Genomic DNA, 25,120 nt, shown 5'->3' on the forward strand with positions numbered 1-25,120 from the left:
TTTTGTTTTTTTTAACATACTTCCAAAAAAAGTTTTATTTTTTTATCCATGTGCTACAAAGATACATAACTGTAATGTTCTAGTTCACATTTACGATCAAATATTTTAAATACCGAGTGCGGAAAAAGTATTTTAAATAGCAATGACTGAGCATAATTAGTTCAAGACCAACAGCAGTATCACAATTAACTTACTACACCGATTAAATTTATATGAGAACTCTAGGCATCAAGACTAGTTTTTCTTAGTGTGACAAGCTAACTAAACATTCTTCTCTCTTTTAGCCACTTTAAACTACACACAGGTCATTCAAATGCAAGTTATTGGGTAATACAATGAAGTTTCATATCCCTGTTCATCATCACTTGTTGCATGTTGAAGATAAACTCTATATCAAGGGTAAACAAGCTGGTGCCCTTCGGATGTTGTCAGATTCCACTTTCTACCAGCCCAGTTGGCAGGGCCATTGGTCACGGGTGAGAGATGTAATCCAGTACATCTGAAGTGCACTACATTGGCTACCCTTGTGCCACACTCTAAAGCCAATGCAGAATCTAATATGAATTTTAACCATTCTGAATGGCAAGGAGCCATTGCAATCCAGTGTGTTCATGTGTATGTATACAGAGTTGCAGTGAATTAAGACGCTCACATACAATCCATTAATGCAGTGAAATGACAAAACAGGGCTCTGGAATGGAATCACTACGTTTCCATGGCAATTCTGAAATAGACGGACAACACTAACTAATGTACACAGGTTTTCACATTGCCTATGGAAACAAGGGGAGAAGCAGAACACAGGGTGGGAGATGATTTTCTACATCCCATGACGTCTATGTTATTGGGTGGTGGTTGTGGGGTTTTTTAAACACCCCATAATACCAAAGTTGGAAACAACAGCATCATAATTTACATCAGGTTTCATAACACAGCTTTGGGCATTCAAAACTGATCTTTCAGAAAGAATTTCTGGCAGACAAATCAGATCAGAAATCTCTTTTCTCCTCTTTGCCCACCGAAGGCAATAGCAAGCAATTGTCAAAGACCAGAATGCAGGGTTGGACAGTGTAACATTAGAAGAGCTCCTACAAAACTCCCCCCACATTCCTAAAGTATCCAGATTCTGATTAGGGGCACAGGTGACATTCCAAGCCAGCTAATCCAAGGGCAATACAAGAAAAACCAAGATGAGAAGCAGCTGTAGGCAGGCCATCTTATCTCAAGTGCACAAGGCCGAGGCTGATGTGGAAAGCAGCCAATTGGTAGAGAATTCATGGTTAAAAACACAGGAAAAGAAATATTCAGTCCCCCGAGAAAGTTTCCAGGTCAAAGAAATGCACTAGGATTTGCCCGAGGATCCTTCTGGTTCCTGTATCTGTAGGTGAGCCACACACCCAAGATCTGAAGAAAGGGAGGGGAGGGAGAGAAAAGAAGAGAAGAGAGGAAATAAAACATTTGTTGGGGATCATAAAGTTCTCAAGTTCCATATCCTACCACCACCACATTTTACCTAAGTAGCCAAAACATAGTAAACATAGCTGTCCCGGGAGGCCAGGTGGGGGCCAGACTGCCATCTGGTTGTGTTGAAACAGTGAGCAAGGGAGGCAAATCCCTGAGGTTGGCCTGTCTGCATACTTGGCTGGTGTGTGAAGGGAGCTCCATTTGACTGGGCCACACTCCTCTTGCATGAAAGAGCTCTATGCACATCTACGGTATAAGTATTCACATAGAGCAGATAATGGTAGATGTCAAGCTTGATGGACCTACTTTGTTTTGTTGTGGTGGTTTGTATTTTGTTTCCACAGAATGGTTCAGGAGTCAAATTGCAGATGGAAGCAGTGAATGAACAATGCCTCAGAAACAGTTCAGATTTTTAAAAAAATGCATACCCTTATTATTTCCCAAGTGGTAACTTACTTGAGAAACCAATGATCAGTTGAATGATCAACTACCGTACTTTTTGCTCTATAGGACACACTTTTCCCCCTCCAAAAATTGAGGGGAAATGTGTGTGCGTCCTATGGAGCGAATGCAGGCTCCTTGGCTTCAGCGATACCAATGCTAAGCCTCCCAAAAGCTCCAAAGGCTTCGCGTTGCTTTCGCTGAAGCCTGGAGAGCGAGAGGCGTCGGTGCACACCAACCCCTCTCACTCTTCAGGCTTCAGGAATAGCCCTGCGCAGCTCCTCCGGCAGGGAGAGGCTGAACGGCGCTATGGTTTCTTTAGCCCCGCGCAGCCTTTCCCAGCAGGGAGAGGTTGCGTGGGGCTAAAGAGGAAGCCGAAACAGCCAGCGGGATCCATCCTGCTGGCTGCCTTGGCTTGTGACATAGCAGCGCGCAACCCCTCCGGCAGGGAGAAGCTGCACGGGGCTATGGCTGCTTTAGCCTGTACGCTGCTCTTTGGGGCTGGGGGGGGGGGAAATAAGATTTTTTTCTTGATTCCCCCCCCCCTAAAAACTAGGTGCGCCCTATGATTCAAGAGGAGAGCTTGCAATTATTTTACGTCAGACATTTAGCACTGAAGGCTTCTCCCCAAAAACCTTGTTGCTTTTTACAAAGCAAAAGCCGTGTTTTTCTTACCTCCGTGAAACTAAAGAAGAGTCCAATGCCTCCTACAAATCTTAACACCATCCCAGAATATTCTTTGATTATTGGTGCACATGGGTGACATGACTGTAGCTTAACACAGCTCTGTAATGAAGCAAAGATTAAATACACTTAAGATGTCATATATCCCTACACATCAAGATCGTTTTCCGTATACAAAGAATACTTCTAATTTATGTCCTTCCCCTCAAAAAAAATGCCGTGTGGTGCTGTTAATTTAATGGCCAAAATTCACAACTAGTGTCCAAAGGTTATGAAAGTTATAAAAACCCTCTAGGTGTGATTAAACTCCAATAAAATGCAGGTACCTCACATGCAAGGTAAACAAATTATTTCTTTCAAAGACAGGCAACTGTGGATACTTGATAAGAGTTAGCTGCCCAGTACTTCTAAAAACAGGCTTTGGAGTGGAAAGTGGAACAGAGTTGTTTACTCACGGCCAAGCATGTGTCCGCTTCACTGACATTATTGAATCCGCAACAGTTTAGATTCCTCTCGATATCCTGCTTGGCGTTGTTTGTGTTGTTCCACCCAACTTCTAGAAGCTTGCTCTAGAATACATAAAGAAGTTATTTAGCAGGTGGGTACCCTTTCTTTGTCAACCATTTGACATGACAGTTCTTATTCCCCAGCATGGTTGTATAGTGAGATGTGTTGGTACTATCACCATTGTTCCAGATCGGACATTTTATGTGAACTAACCACACAGAAGAAATTCATGTTTCCCTGTAGCTTTATGAAGGACACAGCTATTTATCTTCCTTCACTCATATCTTTATATGCCTTTGACCATCTAGGACCTACGTTGTATGCAACGTAGTGCTAAGTTAAAGTCCCTTCATGGTGTACAAGTTGCACTGGTGGAACACTGTTGTGCAAAGCAAATTGCAAGCACACTACCAAAGGTTGTCACACAACAGATTGCACAAAAGAGCTGTTGTGCAACAAGCTTCCACTAGTGCAACTGTTGCACTGGGATTCCTTTGTTGAACAACCTTTAGACTTCTGCCATGTGCTAGCAAATGGGCTATTTTCTTTTCGGACGATTATCTGGCAATTCTTTGCATTACTACTTTCCTGGCCTACAGCACACTCATGCTGGTCTTTTCAATGAGCTTTCTATGACAATGCAAAATCACTTTCCTGAGTCATTGCGGCAAAAACCAGAAGAATAATCAGCGCTATGTGCAGAAGCCACTTCCAGCTCTCTATGCAAAAACCCTTAAATATATTAGGTTAACAGAGTTTCATGCCTTCACAGAAGATATTTAGTTCTCCCAAGTTGTACACATCCCAATCTCTGTTTGGGGCAGTTAATTTGCAAGTGGAGGAACCCAAAATTGAGACGTACAGGGAAGACAAAAATCAGATCCTTCCTCTGGAAGGAGGGTCAGATTGACACAGAAGAGTCAGATTGGTTAACTTGATGGCTGGTATGATGGGTGTGAGGCTTGGGCCATACCTAAGTGTGTGGCAGCTTTTGAAAATTCCTGGACCCTCTGTAGCTTCCAAGTGGCATGCAGAGCATTCAGCTGTCAGTGGTAATGGGTGGAGGAATAAGTGTCAGCTGTGACGGTTCATATGTGTGTGAGAGACAGTGGCTGTGGAGCTCTATAATGCTGTGTATCTGTCTGCTGAGAAAGGGGACCATTCTTTTCTTCAGTGACAGATGCAGATGGCCCCTCTCGGGAAAATGGAGGAGGGTTAATGGGCAAGCTTTAAGGCTGGCCTCTTGATATCCACAACACAAGCACAGGAGGAAGGAAAGACATACAGAGCAAGAGAGCAAAGTAGTTAGCTGACCAACCATCATCCCATAACAGCTGTAAGAAACCCAACTACTAGCTCCTGTCTTGGCCCTTGCATGGGGCTGGTAACTGGTTATACTGTTGGTTAATCTGACTATAATACTGTACTATACTATACTAAAGGGGCATGGGTGGTGCTGTGGTCTAAACCACTGAGCCCTGGGCTTGCTGATCAGTAGGTTGGCGGTTCAAATCCCCGCGACGGAGTGAGCTCCCGTTGCTCGATCTCAGCTCCTGCCAACCTCGCAATTCGAAAGCATGTCAAAGTGCAAGTAGATGAATACCACTGTGGCAGCAAAGTAAACGGCGTTTCTGTGTGCTGCTCTGGTTTTGCCAGAAGCAGCATAGTCATGCTAGCCACATGACCCAGAAAAACTGTCTGCGGACAAACACCGGCTCCCTCGGCCAGTAAAGCAAGATGAACGCCACAACCCCAGAGTCGTTCATGACTGGACTTAACTGTTGGGGTCCTTTACCTATTTATACTATACTAAACTATAGTACGGTGGTACCTTGGGTTAAGTACTTAATTCGTTCCAGAGGTCTGTTCTTAACCTGAAACTGTTCTTAACCTGAAGCACCACTTTAGCTAATGGGGCCTCCTCCTGCTGCTGCTGCACCACCGCTGCATGATTTCTGTTCTCATCCTGAAGCAAAGTTCTTAACCAAAGGTAATATTTCTGGGTTAGCGGAGTCTGTAACTTGAAGCGTATGTAACCTGAAGCGTATGTAACCCGAGGTACCACTGTATAGTATAAAGGGCATTGGTAAAGGACCCCTGGATGGTTAAGTTCAGTCAAAGGTGACTAGGGGTTGCGGCACTCATCTCACTTTCAGGCCGAGGAAGCCGGCATTTGTCCACAGACAGCTTTCCAGGTCATGTGGCCAGCATGACTAAGCCACTTCTGGCACAACGGAACACCGTGACAGAAGCCAGAGCACATGGAAAAGCTGTTTATCTTCCTGCCACAGCAGTACCTATTTATCTACTTGCACTGAGCTCAACCTGTCGCAGGGATTCAAACCGCCGACCTTCTAATCGGCAAGCCCAAGAGGCTCAGTGGTTTAGACCACAGCGCCACCCACTCCCCAGTATCTCGGGCTTATATAATTGAAGCTTGATCTTATCGGTGGACAATGAGTTTCAATGACTGCACTTGCCTACTCTGTAACAAATTTTAAATGCTACTAGAGGAAAATATTTTGATTGTTCTGTATGTTTTGAATTGAATAGTTACAAGATTATTTCTAGCAATGACACATATTCCTGCTCTTGCCCTGTTGCAAGACACTCTCGGTGCTTCTCTACGGAAAAGCAGCACACAGATTTAGCCACGGCTATGAGCGGTTTTAGGCAAAGAAGTCACAAGCCATCTCTTACCTGCTGTTCCTTGTTCAATGTTAAACAAGCACAGGAGACCGAAAACTGTATAATAAACACTAGCAAGAGAATAATCATATACTGAAGTTACGTAGTTAAGGTCAACAAAATCATGTGTATCATTCATGAAAACGCAAAGTTAACTGTATGCACAAAATGGGGTTCTTTAGCCAAGAAACTAGGCTCTCTTGGCTTGGAAGAGATGGAGTCCAATCAAGAGGCAAAGTAAGGTAATGAGCACAGACAAGAGGATTTTTTCTGGTGCCATTAAGGGTGAGAATCAGAAACAAACTACTCTAGACTATTCTCTGTTTTGGTTGATTGACCAGCCTGCCAGTCTGCCTGCCTTGGATCAAGTTGCTCTTTAATCAATCTTGGTTCAATCATTTCTTCATATTACCTCTACTGACAAGTGGCATTCCTAAGCCTCATTACTGGAAGTGCCTTTGCTAAGCCCCCACATGACACAAATGCAATGGAGGGTGGGGTTTATTACCCATCAATCATTTTTAAGCAGAAAAAGGTCTTTTGTTTCTTATCAAAGAAAGGGTGGGATGGTGTATGGGGGAAACTCTCTACTGACACCATTCTCTCAAAATGCTGGCAGCAGTCAGATGAGCTATTCTATGCATGTCTACTCAGAAGTAAGCCCCACTGAGTGCAAGTTCAATGGGACTTACTTCCAAGTAAGTGAATCTGGGATTGTAACCTGAAGTATTTTAGTGAGTAACCACTTTTCTTCCCAACTACAGAATCATCTGAAGGAGGATCACTGGCTGTTACCCAAATTGGTGGACGCTCATTTCACGATGACAAAGAAATAGAGTCCTTCATGTCCTAGACCTGATATTGGGGAATACTGTGCTAACAGAGATTCATCAGGTGCCTTCTGTTTCAACTTTTAAACATTTGCTGAAAACTCTTCTATTCCACCAGGCCTATGCAGGCAATTAAGAACATATCTTTCCATAACAGCTAGCTGATTTTTTAATTTCTTATTTCATTTGCATGGTTTTATGTATTATTGTTGTAAACCACTTTCCTTTTTATTAATGCAATAGTGGAATATAAATATTTTTACAATTAAAAAATAAATAATCATTTTTCCTACATTGGGGTGGAGAATTTGTAGCTTGCCAGATGTTGCTGGATAACCATGCTCATCATCCCTGACCATTGGTCATACTGGCTGGGGCTGATGCGAGTTATTAATTAAAAAATATATAATTAATATTAACATTTATCATCATATTTCTCATGTGATTTAAAAAAAACCCCAGACATCGCAACTTACAAAAGTATAAAACATCCAAAATTTAGAGCAAGGCAATAAAAACAAAAACAATTAATTCATATTATGCAGACACAAACTACAAACTCACTTTGCCCCATAAAGGTTGGCACAATCAATATCAGCACAATACATAATTAATAACCAAAGTCCATTAGAAGCTGGTAGTTAATAATGAACAGCCCATCACATCTAAGCAGAGGAGTGTCTTAATTTGGTGCTGAAAAGATAGGAATGTTGGCACCAGGTGGGTTTCACTGGAAAAATTATTCCCTAAGTAGAAGGTCACAACCAAAAAGTCCCTGTCCCTTGTCACTAACTCTGAAACTATCTCAGAGGCGGCTTTAAATGTTAATTTTAGGCATACACTGGACACTTGCAAGTCTAAATCCACTTTCTGTAGGGAGGAAATGCATGGTTGAAAAGTCTAACAGTGGACAGATCATGCCATAGCCAGTATATGTACATGATAAATCTATTCCAGCTGGGAAGCAGCTAGGTAAGTAATTCAAGCAGGGCTTTTAGGCAGCTGGGAAAGGGCAAGCAGGTCTCCCATGTACAAGAATTCTTCTCTCACTGGGCTTCTAAGTATGCACCCTACAATATTGTGCATGACATAAGCAGCGCTGCCTTCTAAAAGAAAACAGGATTGCTGCAGGAAGCATAAGGTATATAATTGCTTCAGAAAGCCCAGAAAACAAGCTGGCATTCCTTATCGGTGATCTGTAACTATTTCAAGGAAACCAGTTGTACCACCACCGTCTTGTGACCCATTTGTAGATGGAGAACTGTTTGCTTTACGAAACAGCTTTTTTTGGGGAAAAAATAAAAATGTCATAACTGGGTCAAGGGCCAACCATGTGATCAATGTTCCTTGTGCTTTAGGTGACTGCGCATTTAGACTGAGCTGCAATGCAAGGAGTTGTCGAGGCAGATGAAGGGGGGAAATAGGGTTACAAATATATTTTTTTTAAATAAATATTTATTAAGATTCACAAAAACAAACATACAAAAATACATAATAACAAAAGAGAAAAAATAAAAAATAAGAAGATAAATAAAACATACAGAAACAACAAGAAAAATTAAGAACAATTGTTTTTCATAACATAAAACGCGTTTGCTTGTTTCTTTGACTTCCTCACACCTCCCCTTCTTGTATTCCCATTTAAATAATCAAATCAGCAAATCCTTACCCTCTTTCATTTATCTTATCTCTATAACTTAACATTTTATAACTCAGTATTTTCATACATTATCAATCCATTTTGGCATATTCTTATTAACTTTGTTGCCAATACCACTTATTTCCAATCCAACACCATTTTAGTTATTTTTTAAAAAAAAAACCTAATTAACCCTTCTTCCATATTCTTAAAGCATTACAGCTGGAAACCACTCAATTTCTATCCAACATCATTCTAACATTCATGAAATAGGGTTACAAATAGCTCCGTGGAAAATGGGTTGTGTGTTAGAAAAACTGCCCAGGTCGAAGGATACGAAGAAGAGCAACACCTGGTGGTGTTTGATGGCGCCGATCAACCCCACCAGAGCAATCAGGAAGAGAAATATCCCCACAGCAATGACTACTCCAACCACCCGAAAGCTGGAGATGAGGCCAAAACCAATGCCCCATGCTGCGATTCCAATCAGCAGCAGGCTCACCAACTGGAAGGAAAGTGAGAGAGAAAAAAAGGATTACTGGGATTTCCTAAAAAGCAAAAAAGAGAAAGATATAAAGCTGAAATCCATGCACATTGCAATTAGTCCCATGGAGCTCGCTGAAACTTACTACTAAGTTCAAGGTCTTACCTTTAATATAATTTGGGACCTTAATATTTTGGGACCAGTTTCCCTGCAAGATCACATCACCCCATATATACCCACTCGACTGCTCCACACTGCAGAACAGTGGCATGTAATACTCACTCCACATCTGTACAAAATTGACCTCTGGAACTCCCTGCCTTTTGACAGCAGGCAGGCGCCTTCACAGCACTTCTTTGTGGTGCCTGCAAAGCCTATCCAGATACATAGAATGATAACAGGTGCTTTAATGTGGATTTTAGCTTAATGTGGAGTTTGCTTGTTTTTAAAGTGTTTTAAATAGCAGCTTTTAACTGTTTTTTTTAAAATTTACTGATAATGTCATCGTTTTGTCCTGCTCTGATGTTGTTGTTTAACAATCAATTGGTATATAAATTTTATGAAATAAATAAATAGAATAAAATTATCAAGCCAAGGATTGGGTTGCATAGCTCATGTTGAAAACTTTAAGTGAAAGTTTTGGTGTGTGTGTTTTAAAAAAGAGAGGAAGAATGGGGGGGGCACATGGAGGAGCGGTGGATGGAAGGAAAATAGCCTTCATGCCCATTTTCCTTTTATACAAGTTTTGCTTCCATGGAGCTTCCATTATGAACTGCCATCTACTTGTCCCAAAACAACCAGGAAAAGATTGTTACTCCAACCAAAACAGACTTTTTGCCAACTGGGATGAGTTCTTTCAAGTCACCAGTGTCTACAAATAGCCGAGGGAGAGGGGTAGGGAGTTTTTTCTCATGGGCAGGTATCATTCCTATAACATTCTTGGAAATATTCTACTAGGAGGTCAGATCAGGCCGTTGTGTAATGACCCAGAAGGATGAATAATATGTTGTTGATTTGTTAGGTGCATTGTTTCGACACCCATGAGCAAGTGAAAAGAAGTGCTTTAAATTCACAACAATTAAGTCGCACAGGAAATTAATTGTGAACCTCGGCTGTTCAAACAGCTTGAGAAATCTCACACCACAGAAGCGTAACTGCAGGCTGAGCTGCCAACGTGTTATCTTCAGCATTCTCTATATTGCTGACACAGGAGGCAGCGAGATGAAGACTTGACCTAAGAGACGTCATTTGCTGGGAAGAGTGCATCCAATATTGTTAATAGGAAGACAGCTTTTTACTGTCACCAAGCCCTTCTTGTCTGAATTTGATCAAAGCAAGTTTGAAAACCTTGGGGATACAGCTGTTTTTCCTGTTCTGGATGACATTTTGAAGTGGAAGATTAGGTTCAGTTAGGTCAGCTTGCAAGGTCATGTTTTATATGCAGGAAGCTCCTGCCTTTCCTGTGTTTCCGTAAACCACAGTACGTTTGTTTGTTTTTTTTAAATAATATTTATTAACAGTTTAAGGAGTATAAAAGAAAAAAAAATAATTCAACAAAACAATACAATACAATACAAACACAAAAACACTACATAACACTGACACTAAAAACATTAAATTAACAAAATACAACAAACACAATTTAAAACACATCCATAATTTCAGTATCTTATCTTTCATTCACTTATTTCCATGACTTCCTCACACCTCCCTTTTTGTATTCCACTTCAATTAATTGTTTCAGCAAATCCTTTCCATCTTCCTCAGTTTTCTGTCCTGTATTTTATCTTAACTTATTTTAACCTTATTTTTTTCCCTTTAATACATAAAAAATCTATTTATACTTAATTCCTTATAACCTTTCTGCTAAAGCCATATAACTTTATTCCAACATTTTTCTAGCATTCATTAATTTTACAGTATTTTTGTAAATAATCTTTAAATTTTTTCCAGTCTTCTTCCACCGACTCTTCTCCCTGGTCTCGGATTCTGCCAGTCATTTCCGCCAGTTCCATATAGTCCATCAACTTCATCTGCCATTCTTCCCGGGTGGGTAAATCTTGTGTCTTCCAATACTTCGCAATAAGTATTCTTGCTGCTGTTGTTGCATACATAAAAAAAGTTCTGTCCTTCTTTGGCACCAATTGGCTGACCATGCCCAGGAGAAAGGCCTCTGGTTTCTTCAGGAAAGTATATTTAAGTACCTTTTTCATTTCATTATAAATCATCTCCCAGAATGTCTTAATCCTTGGGCATGTCCACCAAAGGTGAAAGAATGTACCTTCAGTCTCATTACATTTCCAACATTTATTGTCAGGTAAATTATAAATTTTTGCAAGCTTGACTGGTGTCATGTACCACCTGTAAAGTTTGAGCCACCTAAGTCTCTGCTATAATGTGGGAGAAGTGAAGGCAACGTTAGATAGCAGTGAACTGAGAAGGCCAAGAATTTATCTTGCAGAAGTATCTGAAATTTGAAGGTTCACCTAGCAAATGAACAGACTGGACTGCAACATAAGTTGCAAGGTTTCGATTTTCAAAGAAGGTTCTTCCCAAACCAGTGATGATTTCCTCCAGTACTCTAAACAAGGAAGTCTGCTAATGCAATTCACAAAAACAGGAACCACCAACTTTCGAAAGAAGCCAGAATCCAATAGTTCCCATTGTAATTTTCCATTGGTCATCAGGGCCATCTTGTGAAGCAGGCTTGAGTCATCCACGCACCTTCTAAGTTACAGGAGTTATTACAAGGGCCTTTGGTGTAGCTCACACATCTTCTACGAGATATGCCAAGCAGGTTGAGATGTTGGTTGACTGCACAAGTATTGCTAACTACTTATTGTTTGGCATATCAAACACCCCATGAAGTCAAAAATCTTTTATGAAGGGAGGGGCCTACATTTATCATGGTGTTACCAAAGAAAGGAATGAGGGCTTCTTGCTGTATACTCCATTAGGAGCCTAAATATACACACGTGAACAGCAGTTACATTTTTTACATTCGCCTGTCACATCGCCTTTGAAAGCTCCCAGTGATTTCTGCGCAAGAATTAATTCTTTTAAAGCAAAATTGGTAAAACGGTCCCCAAGTTTCCAAAATAAAAGCCAAGAAGAACCATACAGTCTCTTGAGTAACATGCTCACCGCTTGATAACAAAATTGGAGATTTGGTGATTCTTATAGGTCAATCCATACTAATGCTGCAGAAAACTCCACTGAATTCAGTGGTGGCTTACTCTCAAGTAAATGGGTACTGTGTTCAACAACACACTCCCAAGCATAGGACCACAGCCTAAATAAGCAACAAACACTTATTAGAAACATCTTTCTTGCAACATAAGCTAGAAAAATCTGAAATCTGCAACCCTCTGAAGCAGTGGCAGGGAACTGCAGAGCTGGAGGTTAAATGGGACCCTCAGAAGTCTCCTCAGGCCACAAATCCCCCCTGCTCTGTTTCACACCCTGTGTGACTGGAATGTGTACCAAAACACTAATGATTTCTTGCTTTCCTGGACAGAGAGGGATGTGAGAATGTGCGTAGAAACTAGTCTACCGTATAAAGGTAACATTTACATTGGTTTCTCGGCACATTTTTGCCTCTGGCATTCACTGACATGTGGTCCTTGAAAGGTTGCCAAGAAGGAAATGTGGCCTTCTGGCTGAAAACCATTCTCCGTCCCCGCTCTAAAAATGTGCCTAAACCACTTATCCAGTTGTGCAAGCCAGTCACGAATGTGCCCCTACCCACTTTGCCTAAAGGAAGAAATGGTTTAGCTCAGTGGTGTCCAAACTTTTTCAAAGAGGGCCAGATTTGATGAAGTGAAGGGCCGTGGGGGCAGGATTAGGGCCACGAAACAGACTTTGGACATGCCTGGTTTAGCTCAATCCATTATTGATGCCAAATGTTCCACCTGTCCGTGTGCATGAATGGCTATTATGTTACAGCACAACAGAAGCTTCCTCAAGGAAACTAGCAGGTCTATGCCATGTTCCAATCAAACTGAGGCTGCGGGTGCAGCAACTACATCAGAAAGGCTTGACCCTGACCCTTATAATAATAATAATAATAATTTATTATTTATACCCCGCCCATCTGGCTGAGTTTCCCCAGCCACTCTGGGCGGCTCCCAATCAAGTGTTAAAAACAGTACAGCGTTACATATTAAAAACTTCCTTGAACAGGGCTGCCTTAAGATGTCTTCTGAATGTCAGGTAATTGTTTATCACTTTGACATCTGATGGGAGGGCGTTCCACAGGGCGGGTGCCACTACCGAGAAGGCCCTCTGTCTGGTTCCCTGTAGTCTCACTTCTCGCAATGAGGGAACCGCCAGAAGGCCCTCGGCGCTGGATCTCAGTGTCCGGGCTGAACGATGAGGGTGGAGACGCTCCTTCAGGTATTCAGGACCGAGGCCGTTTAGGGCTTTAAAGATCAGCACCAACACTTTGAATCGTGCTCGGAAATGTACTGGGAGCCAATGCAGATCTCTCAGAACCGGTGTTATGTGGTCCCGGCGGCCACTGCCAGTCACCAGTCTAGCTGCCACATTCTGGATTAATTGCTGTTTCCGGGTCACCTTCAAAGGTTGCCCCACGTAGAGCGCGTTGCAGTAGTCCAAGCGGGAGATAACTAGAGCATGCACCACTCTGGCGAGACAGTCTGCAGGCAGGTAGGGTCTTAGCCTGCGTACCAGGTGGAGCTGGTAGACAGCTGCCCTGGACAAAGAGTTAACCTGCGCCTCCATGGACAGCTGTGAGTCCAAAATGACTCCCAGGCTGTGCACCTGGTCCTTCAGGGGCACAGTTACCCCATTCAAGACCAGGGAATCCCCTACATGGGAATCCCTTATGGAAAAACTTACTTGCCAGCTGAGGGGGGAAATCCAAGGAGAGGGGAAAATGTTTGTGTGTGTTCGTGTACAATGGTTAGTTTAATTTATTATGTTTTGGGGAAAGGGCATGATTAGGACTTCCTTCATCAACTCATGTGGGGCTTTACACAGAGATATTATAGGAGGACTAAGTTAATTTTCTTCTTTTTACGTTTGGCTGGTTGAGTACTTCTATGAGGGTTCCCCAATTGTTTCAGTTAGTGTCTATTTTTGTATGTGTTGTGGCCTGTACATTTGTGAAACATTTTCTGTCAGCTACATGTTTTTCTCTTACATTTGCTGTAACCAAGTAGGTGTATATAAGCTCTGAGTTTTGTTTCTTTGTTTGTTTTTCTTTGATATGTAAAGTCATAATAAACGGTTCTTTCTTTTTTAAAGGGCTTGACTCTCAGCAGTAAAGCCAACCCAAGTCGGGTGTTAAGTAACCAGAACTAGAAATTAGGTACAAGCACCCAAAGCAGCTGTCCAGAGCATCCATGTTCCAAAGGGCACCAATGAAGCAGGAAGTTCTCCATGAGGTGCATTCAAGGGTGCCTTGAAAAGGATACAACTCATACTCAGCCAATTCAGATACAAAGCTCACAAGATTACCACAGAAATTAGAGAGGTCCCTATTTCAGGTCAGGCTCTTTATCCATGTAGCCTAGTATTACAGACTCCGAGACCCTGGAGAACATCTGCTAGTGAAGGCACCCCCAAACTCGGCCCTCCAGATGTTTTGGGACTACAACTACCATCATCCCTAGCCAGTGTGGTGTAGTGGTTAAGAGCGGTAGACTCGTAATCTGGGGAACTGGGTTCACGTCTCCGCTCCTCCACATGCAGCTGCTGGGTGACCTTGGGCTAGTCACACTTCTCTGAAGTCTCTCAGCCCCACTCACCTCACAGAGTGTTTGTTGTGGGGGAGGAAGGGAAAGGAGAATGTTAGCCGCTTTGAAACTCCTTCAGGTAGTGATAAAGCAGGATATCAAATCCAAACTCCTCCTCTTCTTCTAACAGGACCAGTAGTCAGGGATGATGGGAACTGTAGTCCCAAAACATCTGGAAGGCCAAGTTTGGGGATGTGTGTGCTAGTGATTCCTTCCCATCACTTATTACCTGATTCCCCCATCCCACTCCAGCCATTTTCAGCACGCAAAGCATGGTCCTCTACCCATTGAACGATGGCTCCTTACATACAGTCTGTCTATATGAGCCTAACCTGGTGCTGTGAAGGTAAAACACTACTTATATATGATCATTCTGCCATATAAGCCTGTTTACTCCATAAGAGCTGTTGAGCAGACTAGGTTTTTTTGTTTTTGAAGAACAACTGCAGGGAGGAGAGTGACATTTTTAGGTCAGAGGGCCACAATCCCCCATGAAAACCTTCTGGGGGAGTTGGAGCGGCAGGTGGGGAACCTGCCAGTGTGGCAGGCAGGGCCAGAAGCAAAAGTAGGCTGGGTGAAAAGTAAACAGGGGCAGAGCAAAGGATGTGACTCACCCTTGGACGGAAAGCTACATTCCGCCCATGCAAAAGTCAGGAACTTCTAGATACGCTTCGCAGTTCAAGGACACATTCCAGCCAGGCAAAAACACTTGAGGGTTTATGAGGAGCGTGGTCTGGGAGGAGGCAAGGCCTAGAGAGTCCCAATGGCCAGTTTCAAAGTCCTGGAGGGGTCCTTCGGTCAAAGATTCCCCACCCCTGCACAACTGGACACAGCAGAGGGCTTACTCTGTGCCCCTGCCAAGATAGCGGGACTCCCTTAGGAGTGTATTCCTGCAGACATTTAACATGCCCTGTTAAGATCTTTTCAAGGGATGGATACCACCCACCCACCCCATCCTGTTTCTAGGCAGACAGGTACAGCAGATGACAAAGTTATTGCTCTTCCGTTGTTTAACTGTAGTGTTGTTTTATTTTCCTCCCAGCATTTCATCACAGAATCCTAGAGTTGGAACGGACCCTGAGGATCATCTAGTCCAACTCTCTGCAATGCAAGAATATGCAGCTGTCCCACACAGGGCTCGAACCTGCAACCTTGGCGTTACCAGCACCACGCTCTAACCAACAGAGCTGCTCCAGTACAACCTGATATTATTATTTACATTATTGCAGCCCACCCTGAGTGCTATAAAGAATGCCGCAATTCTTCTAGTTAATTAATTTCAAAAACTACTCAAGCGTCCGGATTTTTAACCAGTATCAAATTTTAACTTCAAATGGCTGCAGTAATCCCTTGGAAATCCCTAAATAGCTCTCCAGAGTCCAGCATTATTCAAACACCTTGTTTACCAGTCTCCTTGATCTTGTTCCCCCGCCTACTCCAGTTCCCTGCTCCAAGTACATAAAGGCAGGTAATCAAACTGAGCTGACAGGTGTAACTTACACGTCCCGTAATTAAATGCCTAGCAGATGACGAATGGCCAGACCCAGAGATGTTCCACACATTATGGGGCAAGAGATGCACCTTTGCCATGGTTACATCCTTGCCCACAGTGTCCAAATCACACACATGTATCCGTGATGTTTTCTCCTTTTTTGGTCAGGATGTAGTGTATGGTGTGGCTTTTGACATATTACGAAGAACGTCCTTGGAAGGGATACACCCCTGGCTGACACAGCATGGTCAGCTTTTTCTTTTTCTAATAGCACAGGTAAGATCCTGCTCCATTGTATCCGCCCCAGGCTTTCCTCTACTCCTCCAGTCAGTCAGTCAGTCAGTCAGTCAGCATCTCATACCATTTAACACTCTAAGGTAGCCTTTCTCAACCTTGGGTCCCCAGATGTTGTTGGCCATCATTCCTGACCACTGGGTCTTGCTAGCTAGGGGACATCTGGGGACTCAAGGTTGAGAAAGACTGCTTTAAAGTCTCACTGGCATATTTTTAGTTGACTGTCTCCTCCGTCTTCCATTTTGGCTTCCCCCTACCCTGAGGGGAAAAAAGTCCACAGTTACATTAAAATCTTGGATATGTCTGTCAATGTCTATGGAGAACTCTCTGTTCTGTCCCTGGGGACATTTTTCAGTGTGGACCAAGGAAAGACCTATGCAAATATTCTTTCTACATATGTTTTTTGCCTCCTTTCTTTCCCGCCACTTCATTCTATTCCCCCTCCAACTCAGTTGTCAGTATACTTCCTCTCAGACTCTCAGGATTATGCACTGCCTTAACTTTTCTGATTCCTTTCAGCTTTCCCTTTTTAGTTTGGTTCCTTTTGGATTTTCCTTTTAGCTCTTTTCCTTTAAAGTTTTTCTTTTTTTCTTTTTAAAGCTACAAACATTGGCATTACTCCATGTCTAGGGGTACCTCTCTCTTGACCATGACTGATGCTGGTAAGTGTACACATGGGAAGACTTGAAGCAGTATTATTCTCTACGGTAACATTGCTTGAGCTTGGTTTTTTAGGATGCAATTCAGAAAGTGAAGTTACTGCATTGCAGGACTAATATCGTTATAATAGCCATCATTATTTACAGGGCCGTCTTTACTCAGGGGTGTAAAGGGTGCAGGGCACCCAGGCGCCGAATTCTGGGGGGCGCCAAATGTATACCTACTGTATACCGGTCCCTCTCAATTGGCGGCAGTGAAAAGCAATGGAACCAAAGTCCCCTCCCCCTGCTCTGTTACTCCGTAGAGTCCAATATTCCTGACGAGTCAGGTAACAAAAGCATTTTGTTGTTGTTACAGGTGAGCGATCCCCCCCCAAAAAAGCTTAACAACTTTGAGTCCCCCCCCCCTAAAAAAGGTCAACAACTTTGGCTCCTTCCAAAAAGCTCAATAAAAGTTAATTTTGGGGTGGCAAAACTAAATTTGGGGGTGCTGGGTGGATCTTTGTGCCCCGGTGGCGCATATGCTAAAGATGGCCCTGATTATTATTTTTTGGGGGGGGGGGGAAGCAACTGCTGTAAGAAGTGGGCACAGGGATCCACCCATTCTGTTTGTGGAAGCGTCTGTGGAATGTGAGATTACTCTGAGGTAGCTCATATGAAGTCTATCTACTCCAGGAGAATGTCTTCCACAGTAGTCAACCGATGGTCTTCTCCAAGTCCACAAGCAGGTCGTGAGGGCAACTGCCCACTCCCTAGCAACCAGTATGCAGAATCAATCTAATCTCTGAACCTGGAAGTGGGATATATATATTGATCCTGACTTGTGGCCACTGACCGCCTATGGAGAGAATTTGACCAACGCCATTTTAAAGTCATTTAAGCTACATATGATCCAGTGTCACATTTTGCAACAGCAATTTCTGTAGGTTAACTGTTTAAACATGTTTCACTTCCAGGTGGCTATCACGTTGTACAGTATTTTATCCTGTTCTATTTTGATATGGTCTGTGCCCTATTTCCAGTGCTTTTGGGTGGGAGTGGGGGGGGGCATACTCAGAGGTAAGTAGTACCAGCACCTTTTTCTTCAAATGTTAAAAGTATGGAACTTGCTGTAACAACTTTGTGGTAAGTACCAGCACCATTTTTTCCTAGAAAATAATTATGACTGATTAATTCTGTTCAATCCTAAATTACCATTGTACTATAGAAGTCCTCAATGTTTTGGGGGTTGGAGACATAGTTGGAAGCTTAAGGAACTTCCACTGGCAGCTCAAAATATCCATTTCACAGAAGAAACAGTGTCTGAGGTGGCGGTTGTGCCCATGGGCACTGTCTTGGAGACCCCGGAACTATATGAAGTAACAGCAAAGACTGTAAAGCATTTTGTAAACTGAAGTAATTCTGGCCCACTTAAGTGCCGTAGGTTCCTACTTCTGGCTCAGTTAGCCAGATGTAGCTTCCACTGATTTCAGTGGAGCTCACTTTCAAATAACTGTGCTTAGGGATACATACCAGCAGTTTTGTTTTTAAAAAAACAAACAAAAGTTTTGTCCAACCTACAGTCCCAGTCAAAACACAGAGATACAGGGCATCTTCAACAGATTAAAGAGTTCACTGCTGCCACATCAGGGAAACAAAGAATAAAAGCTGTGATCACATGGCTTATAGGCAAGCTTCCTAAACAAAAGCACAAGACTTAAACTTAGCAGGAAATTACTTCTCTTTATGTGTTTTAAAGTGAAAGGGATTGAATACGAAAAATAGGTTCAAGAGATTAATAAAGCCTGTGGCATTCAAAAAATATATATCAACATCAAAAACATAAGAGACCATTTTCCATAATATTTACATGTTACTATTTTGCAACAACAAAACAAAGGGAAAAAAGCAAGGCAGGCAGCACAATCCTAAACATGTCTACTCAGTTCCATCCAGTTCAGTGAAATTTACTCCCAGGTAAGTCCAAAAAGGATTGCAGCTAACATCCTGCAGTACCTTGGAAACTAGGGAGTTTATAAGGTTCCCGGGGCAGAATTGACTTCCTCACCTGGCAGGTGTAGTAAATATGGCATGTAAAGGATAAGAGCTAAGAGGGAAAGGTAGATGTCGAGTTTACCTGCTGCCTGGCCCAGTTCTTTTTTTTTAATATAAGGCTACGTCATGGAAGATTTTCCAGCTCAATATGACCCACAGCACCCCTTTTGCCATTTTCTCCTGGCAGGTGTCTGCTTGTCCCTGGAAACAGATGCCTAGCAGGCAGAAGCTCAACAAGTGAAGCTTCCCCCACTGTTGGGAGGGGGAGAGACCACGCTGAATTATTACTGCCTGCTCTGCAGTCGTGTTAAAGGCATAGGGGCAAGGTGGGCAACCTCGACGGGGGAAATTTCAGCGCCACACAAAAAAACCAAGCGAGGAGTTCGCTTCCGGAAAAGGGAACACCCCCCCCCCAAAAAAAAACCCAGCTTGTGGCCACGCAGCCCTTTACACCGGCGTCAAGGCGCTTCCCGGAGCGGATTGCAAGCTGCCCCCTTCCTCCGCCTCACCCCAACAGGTGCAGCCGGCGCGCCTAAGGGGCCGGGCGGCTTTTCAGGGGCCGTTGTCTACCCGGTTTCCCAGGCCAACTCGGGAGGCTCCGCTTGGCGACCGCCCAGGCCTCAAAGGTGGCCCTTTCCCGACCCACCGGAGAAAGGGAGAGGTGGGGCCGATTGCCTCCGGGCGGCGAGGGAAAAGAGGCGCGCCAGGCTCCCCGCGTGGGCCAGAGAGGCGCGCCCCGCCCGGCTCCCCCCGACGTGCGCCTCCACTCACCGTATAGAGCAGGTTGAGGGCGCACAGGCAGTTCTTGGAGCAGGAGAAGCCGCCGCAAACCATCGCGCCTCTGCGCTTGTGGCCGCCGCTACTGCGGCGATCGCCTGCCGATCGAGTAGCTTTCAATAGCTTGGGGTGTGGGGTGTGGATCTACTCTACCCCACCCGCTCTTTGGCTGGCTGAGGAGCGGTCCTCAGCTGCCGGAGGATCGCACGCTCCTGGCAGAAAGGATCAGACGCGGCGAGGGCGGCGGAGAAGCCCCTGTTTCCCAGCGAGCTGGAAGAAGCGGTGGCTGCACCAGCTATGGGAAGCTCGAGGGGGCCGGGCCAGGAGCAGCAGCCAGGCGCGCCCATTGGCTGGCCGGAGGAGACAAAGGTAAAAATATGCAAATAGGCGCCCGGCCCGCTGACCCGGCGGGGGCCGAGATCCGGGAAGGGAGGGGCGCCTCGATCGTGGCTGCGCGCGAGGAAATGGGAGAGCCAGAGGCGCCCCGAAAGCCAAACAGGCGCACGCCCATTTCTGGTTGCTCCAGGAAAGGAGGGAGCGGCTAAGAGCACCGGCGTCAAAAAGAGCTTTGCGCCATTTTCTGCGGGTTCGTGGGTTTCCAGTGATCGACCACGGTGGAAGGCCAACGTGGTGCCCTCCAGGTGGTGGTGGGCTCCAGGTCCAATAGTCGGTGGGGATGGGAAGTGGAATCCAATAACATTGGAGGGCACCAGGTTGGCTACTCCAATCAGTTGCCTACCATCTGTTCTAATCAATCACCTTTGGTTGTGTGCAGTCTAATCAATCAATCAGCCTTCAGGAAATCGTATGGGTCTCTGTGGTCTTTCGGAAGGAATAGGTGCATCCCAATAGTTATCTGGACCATTGTTTAAAGTATGTTGGAGGCTGAATCGTTGTATTTTGAAACTGTTCTTTTATATATATATATATATATATATATATATATATATATATATGCCAGGTTCCTTGCCACCCTGAGACTGAAGGCAGCATCGACATCATCAGAATAAAATTTTGGTTATGGTGCAATGCTATGGGTTTTTGGGGGTGGGGGTGGTAAACCTCTTAGACTTAGAAGTTTGATTACAATCAGGCAGCTTTTAAGTGTAGGGGAAATATGTGTGTTTACTCAGAAGTAAGTCCCACTGTGCTCAATGCTGTCTACACTCTAGTAATGGTGTTTAGGATTTAAATCTTTGTAACAACCTGTCTCGGGTTATCTTAGCTACAACAGCACCCTTAACACAGTACAGCTCCCAGAATTCTTTGAGGGAAGCAATAACTGTTTGATGTCATAGCGCTATAAATGTATATTATGCATATGGCCAAAGTGAGCACTACCGGGCTTTCAGTCTCTATATTAACCAACTCCCAGAGTTCCACTTCTGCCATGTATTTGACAACCTTTATGAACTCTGTACTCCATTATGCAGTTGGTCAATATAACATGAACGGTTATGAGTATCTGCACACTCGAGGCGTTTTATTTCAGTGAATCGCCCAGCTAGCTAGGGTGAAAAGATAAAGGCCTGTGTCAATATTTGGAGTGGCAAGTCCACAGTTTAAAGAGCAAGCTGACACAGATGCTACGTCATGCACAAATTTCACATTTCATGCAGCAAAGTCAAAAGGAGGGAAAATGCACTAGGTAGAAAGATGCAAGTAGGCTGCCCATCTGCAAAGGTTAGAACATATTCGAACTGGTATGAGAAGCATTATGGATGAAACATGTATGTGGGTGAAAGGACAAAAGTCAGGGATACCTGGCTTACTAATATAGAACATGTGAAAAGGATCTAGGGGTCTTGGTGGACCACAAGCTTCACATGAGTCAACAGTGTGATGCAGCAGCAGCAAAAAAAGAAAGAAAGAAAGAAAAAGCTAATGCTATTCTAGGCTACATCAACAAAAGTATAGTGTCCAGATCAAGGGAAGTCATAGTACCACTCTATTCTGCCTTGGTCAGACCACATCTGGAATACTGTTTCCAGTTCTGAGTACCACAATTTAAGAAGGATGTTGACAAGCTGGAGTGTGTGCAGAGGAGGGCAACCAAGATGATCGAGGGTCTGGAAACCAAGCCTGATGAGGAACAGTTGAAGGAGCTGGGTGTGTTTAGTTTGGAAAAGAGGAGACTGAAGGGAGATATGGTAGCTGCAGTGGACCCACCACTTATTACCACCAATTAATAATGTGGCAGATCCACTAACTGCCCTCAATTAAATATAGTGCACCCACCTTACAGTATACCAATTAAACACATTTCTACAATTTACCACAGATTATCTAGTGGGGGAATTGTGTGAGGGAAAACTTAATGATTTAGACTCTAAAGAAAAGCTTTATTAAACAAAAAGAAGTTTATTAAATGAAGTGAGTCAAGAAATGCATTCTTTCAGGCAGACGTTAACTTATTTACTTTAAGTAACTATGAGATGACTCAGTCTTAAACACAATGCTATAGGAACAACTCTTTGTAAACTTCAGTTACAAAAAAAATCAGGTGTTAACACTTCAGGTGGTAAATATCCAGGTTTCTAGAAAAGTTGGTAAAATGCTTGACTCCATTTCTGTCACTTAGATATTACAATTAAATACTTTTGACACCATCCCGCTTCCTTTATACCTTAATACTTTGGTTCACTTCTCCTCTGTTACCCACTCTTTTAACAATCCTATACCTGAGGTATTCTCAGACTCAGGGGATCACCTCACCCCATGGGCTAGGAGTCTTCAGTACCTAGAAAAACTCTTCCCTCCTGGCTATACTGGCACCCAGGTAGCCTGCACAAGATCTACCTTTCCTGGTTCACTCACAGCCTTCCCAGGACACTCTTGTCTCTATACCTTTCCCAGACCCTCAACCAGGTCTCCCTATCCAAGCTGCAACGCTCTGTCCTCTCACTATGGATAGTCTCCTCAGTGTGTAAGTTGAACTTCACTCAGAACCAGTTATCCTTATCTCATTCCCTAATTCCCAACTCCAATCAAACCATATTTCTTAACCTGAACCTTTGCCCCTTCTCAAAACCAAACCCCTGTCTAATCTTCTCCCTCAGAAACTGCTCCTTTTATTCTTCCCCCCCCAAACTGACTCTGTAGCCAGTCCGTGAGAGGCTCTAGCACACTGGTGGAGTTTCAAAGGAACTGCATCACCAGACTCTGCTGTCCGTCACAAAGTCATCTTCAAATATCTAAAAGGCTGTCACGTTGGAAGATGAAGCAAGCTTGTTTTCTCCTGCTCTGGAGGGTAGGACTCAAACCAAGTTACCAGAGAGGAGATTCTGACTAAACATTGGGAAAAACCTTTCTGACAGTGACAGCTGTTGGGACAAGAGCTGGTGGACTCTCCTTCCTTGGAGGTTTCTAAGCAGAGGTTAGATCATATATGACCTAGTTGAGATCCCTGCATTGCAGAGGGTTGGACTAGATGACCCACAGCGTCCATTTCAACTCTACAGTTCTATTATTCTATTATTCCTCTTGTTGTGAGCCAGAGTAGGTAGTAGTTGTGCACCTGATCCACATTGGGCTCCTGGCGTGCCTGTTTGATGTGACAATCTGCACTGGTTTATGCATGTGAGATGCTCTCTCTTTTTTTAATTGGTCCATTTTTCTGAGTGCAATAAAACAATGTAGGAATGCATGCAAGGAACTACCATCCTGTAAGCATGAAGCTGTTCACTGGGATCCGTGCATTTTCTGAAATGGGACTGCAGTGCAAATCCGGAAGGACGTGCAAGTTTGAGTTTTAAGGTGGTTTACAAAAAAAGATCTGCTGTCTAGACATATTGACACAACTTCATAGTCTTTCCTGCAACTCCGATACTTTACACAAGCAGATGATTTGGTGGAGCCAGCAGAAAAGCAGAGATCAAATAACCAGAGTCATGTTCCCTTTGTCATAGCTCTGAATTTTTCAGCATCGCCTTCCACTGTCCTGGTCCCTTTCCATCATGCATTATTAAGAGGGGATCCCCTCCCCCAACTGACTGGCAGTCTTTTTCTCACCTGGAGTGGGGCTGGGGAAGCAAGCAGGAATTGGGGAGAATTAGGAGCAAGCAACCAAAAATAATATTTGCAACTTCACATTTTCACAGGCACAAATAACTTTGTGTGTGTGTGAGGACAGTTTCACTCTACAGACTGCAAAGTTTAGGAAGTAAAGTAATCACAGCTGGAGGTGAACTTTGTACTGTGAGTCCAAATATATTTTACCCAGTTTGTTTAATCTGATAAGGAGAAGTCACATTTCCCCCCAAGACTCAAACAAGTTGCTGGGGAAATGCTATCCCCTTCCTTCGTGAAACCCAGCCGTACACACTTATTTACCTGGATGTAACTCCCATTGAACTCAGCGGAGCTTAATTCTGAGCAGAAATAGGTAGGATTGCAGTGCAAAATTAGTTATTGTTATCAAAAGCCACATGTGTGTATGTGTGCAAGATTCAGCTTTTGGCACGCAACTGCACGTGTTGATGGACAGCAATCAACAGACAAATGGACAAGATAAACCTGGTTCACCCAAACCCACTGAATATACTTGTAGCTGCACATAATATTTTTGCACACCTGCAAAAGTGATGCAAAGTCTATGGTGCAAATATTCTAAGACAGGTGGTGCTATGTGTCAGATGCAGCGCATGTGTCTTCTTCCCAAGGCTGATATTTTATGCATAGCACAGTTCTTTTGCACTCGCGTAATATTGCTGCTGCAAGCAGACTTGCAGTGTCTGTATTCTTGCTTGCTTGCTTTGTTTTGAGCCTCCTTTATCCCTGCTCCGTCTCACGCACAGTCCTTGTTTCTTTCAGGCCCCTTTGTTGTCTTTCAATGGCATCGCTGGCAAGTGGACAATATATCTAAGCAGCGGGAATCATCGCTTCCATGGGAAAGGGCAGCAACTTTCCCCTGGTGACCCCATGGCTTCCCTGGCTACCCATGAGTGAATTGAGCAGACAATTGATGCTGTTAGGATATTGGGGTTCAGGACTCAATAACCCATGGGTTCTGCCTGGACAGCCCATGAGATCCAGTTGTCAGTCAAACAGGACATTTTTGCATACCCTCCAACATTTTCCCAATAAAAATAGGGACATTCTAAATAATAATAATAATAATAATAATAATAATAATAATAATAATAATATTAATAATTACACCCCACCCATCTGACTGGGTTGCCCCAGGCACTCTGGACAACATCTAACATATATAAAAACATAATAAAACATTTAAAAAACTTCCCAATACAGGGCTGCCTTCAGATGTCTTTTAAAGGTTGTATAGTTACTTCTTGGTTTGGGGTTCACATAACTCCATATGCTCCAACGTTTCTCCGATGAAAATAGGGACGTATAGTAGAGGGTG

The 25,120-nt window shown here is 43.6% G+C and overlaps 1 protein-coding gene and 1 long non-coding RNA gene across 2 annotated transcripts; one reads left to right on the top strand and one right to left on the bottom strand.

The window, feature by feature from the left end:
• On the bottom strand, positions 1-19,880 carry TSPAN13 (tetraspanin 13). The gene is made up of 6 exons (XM_083578921.1): positions 19,747-19,880; positions 8,591-8,758; positions 5,797-5,877; positions 3,045-3,158; positions 2,581-2,691; positions 1-1,404 (listed from the first exon to the last, which is right to left on the bottom strand). Exons 1-6 carry the CDS (start codon positions 19,807-19,809, stop codon positions 1,330-1,332), a joined length of 612 nt encoding a protein of 203 aa, XP_083435047.1. The 5' UTR covers positions 19,810-19,880; the 3' UTR covers positions 1-1,329.
• LOC310745861 lies at positions 16,909-24,691 on the top strand. The gene is made up of 3 exons (XR_014540399.1): positions 16,909-17,108; positions 17,204-20,366; positions 24,565-24,691. It is a non-coding gene; the product is annotated as an uncharacterized lncRNA (long non-coding RNA).
• Positions 24,692-25,120: the final 429 nt, after the last annotated feature.

Source organism: Podarcis filfolensis (assembly GCF_964270895.1).
Source record: "Podarcis filfolensis genome assembly, chromosome: 12".
In the NCBI taxonomy this organism is placed as follows: Eukaryota; Metazoa; Chordata; class Lepidosauria; order Squamata; family Lacertidae; genus Podarcis; species Podarcis filfolensis.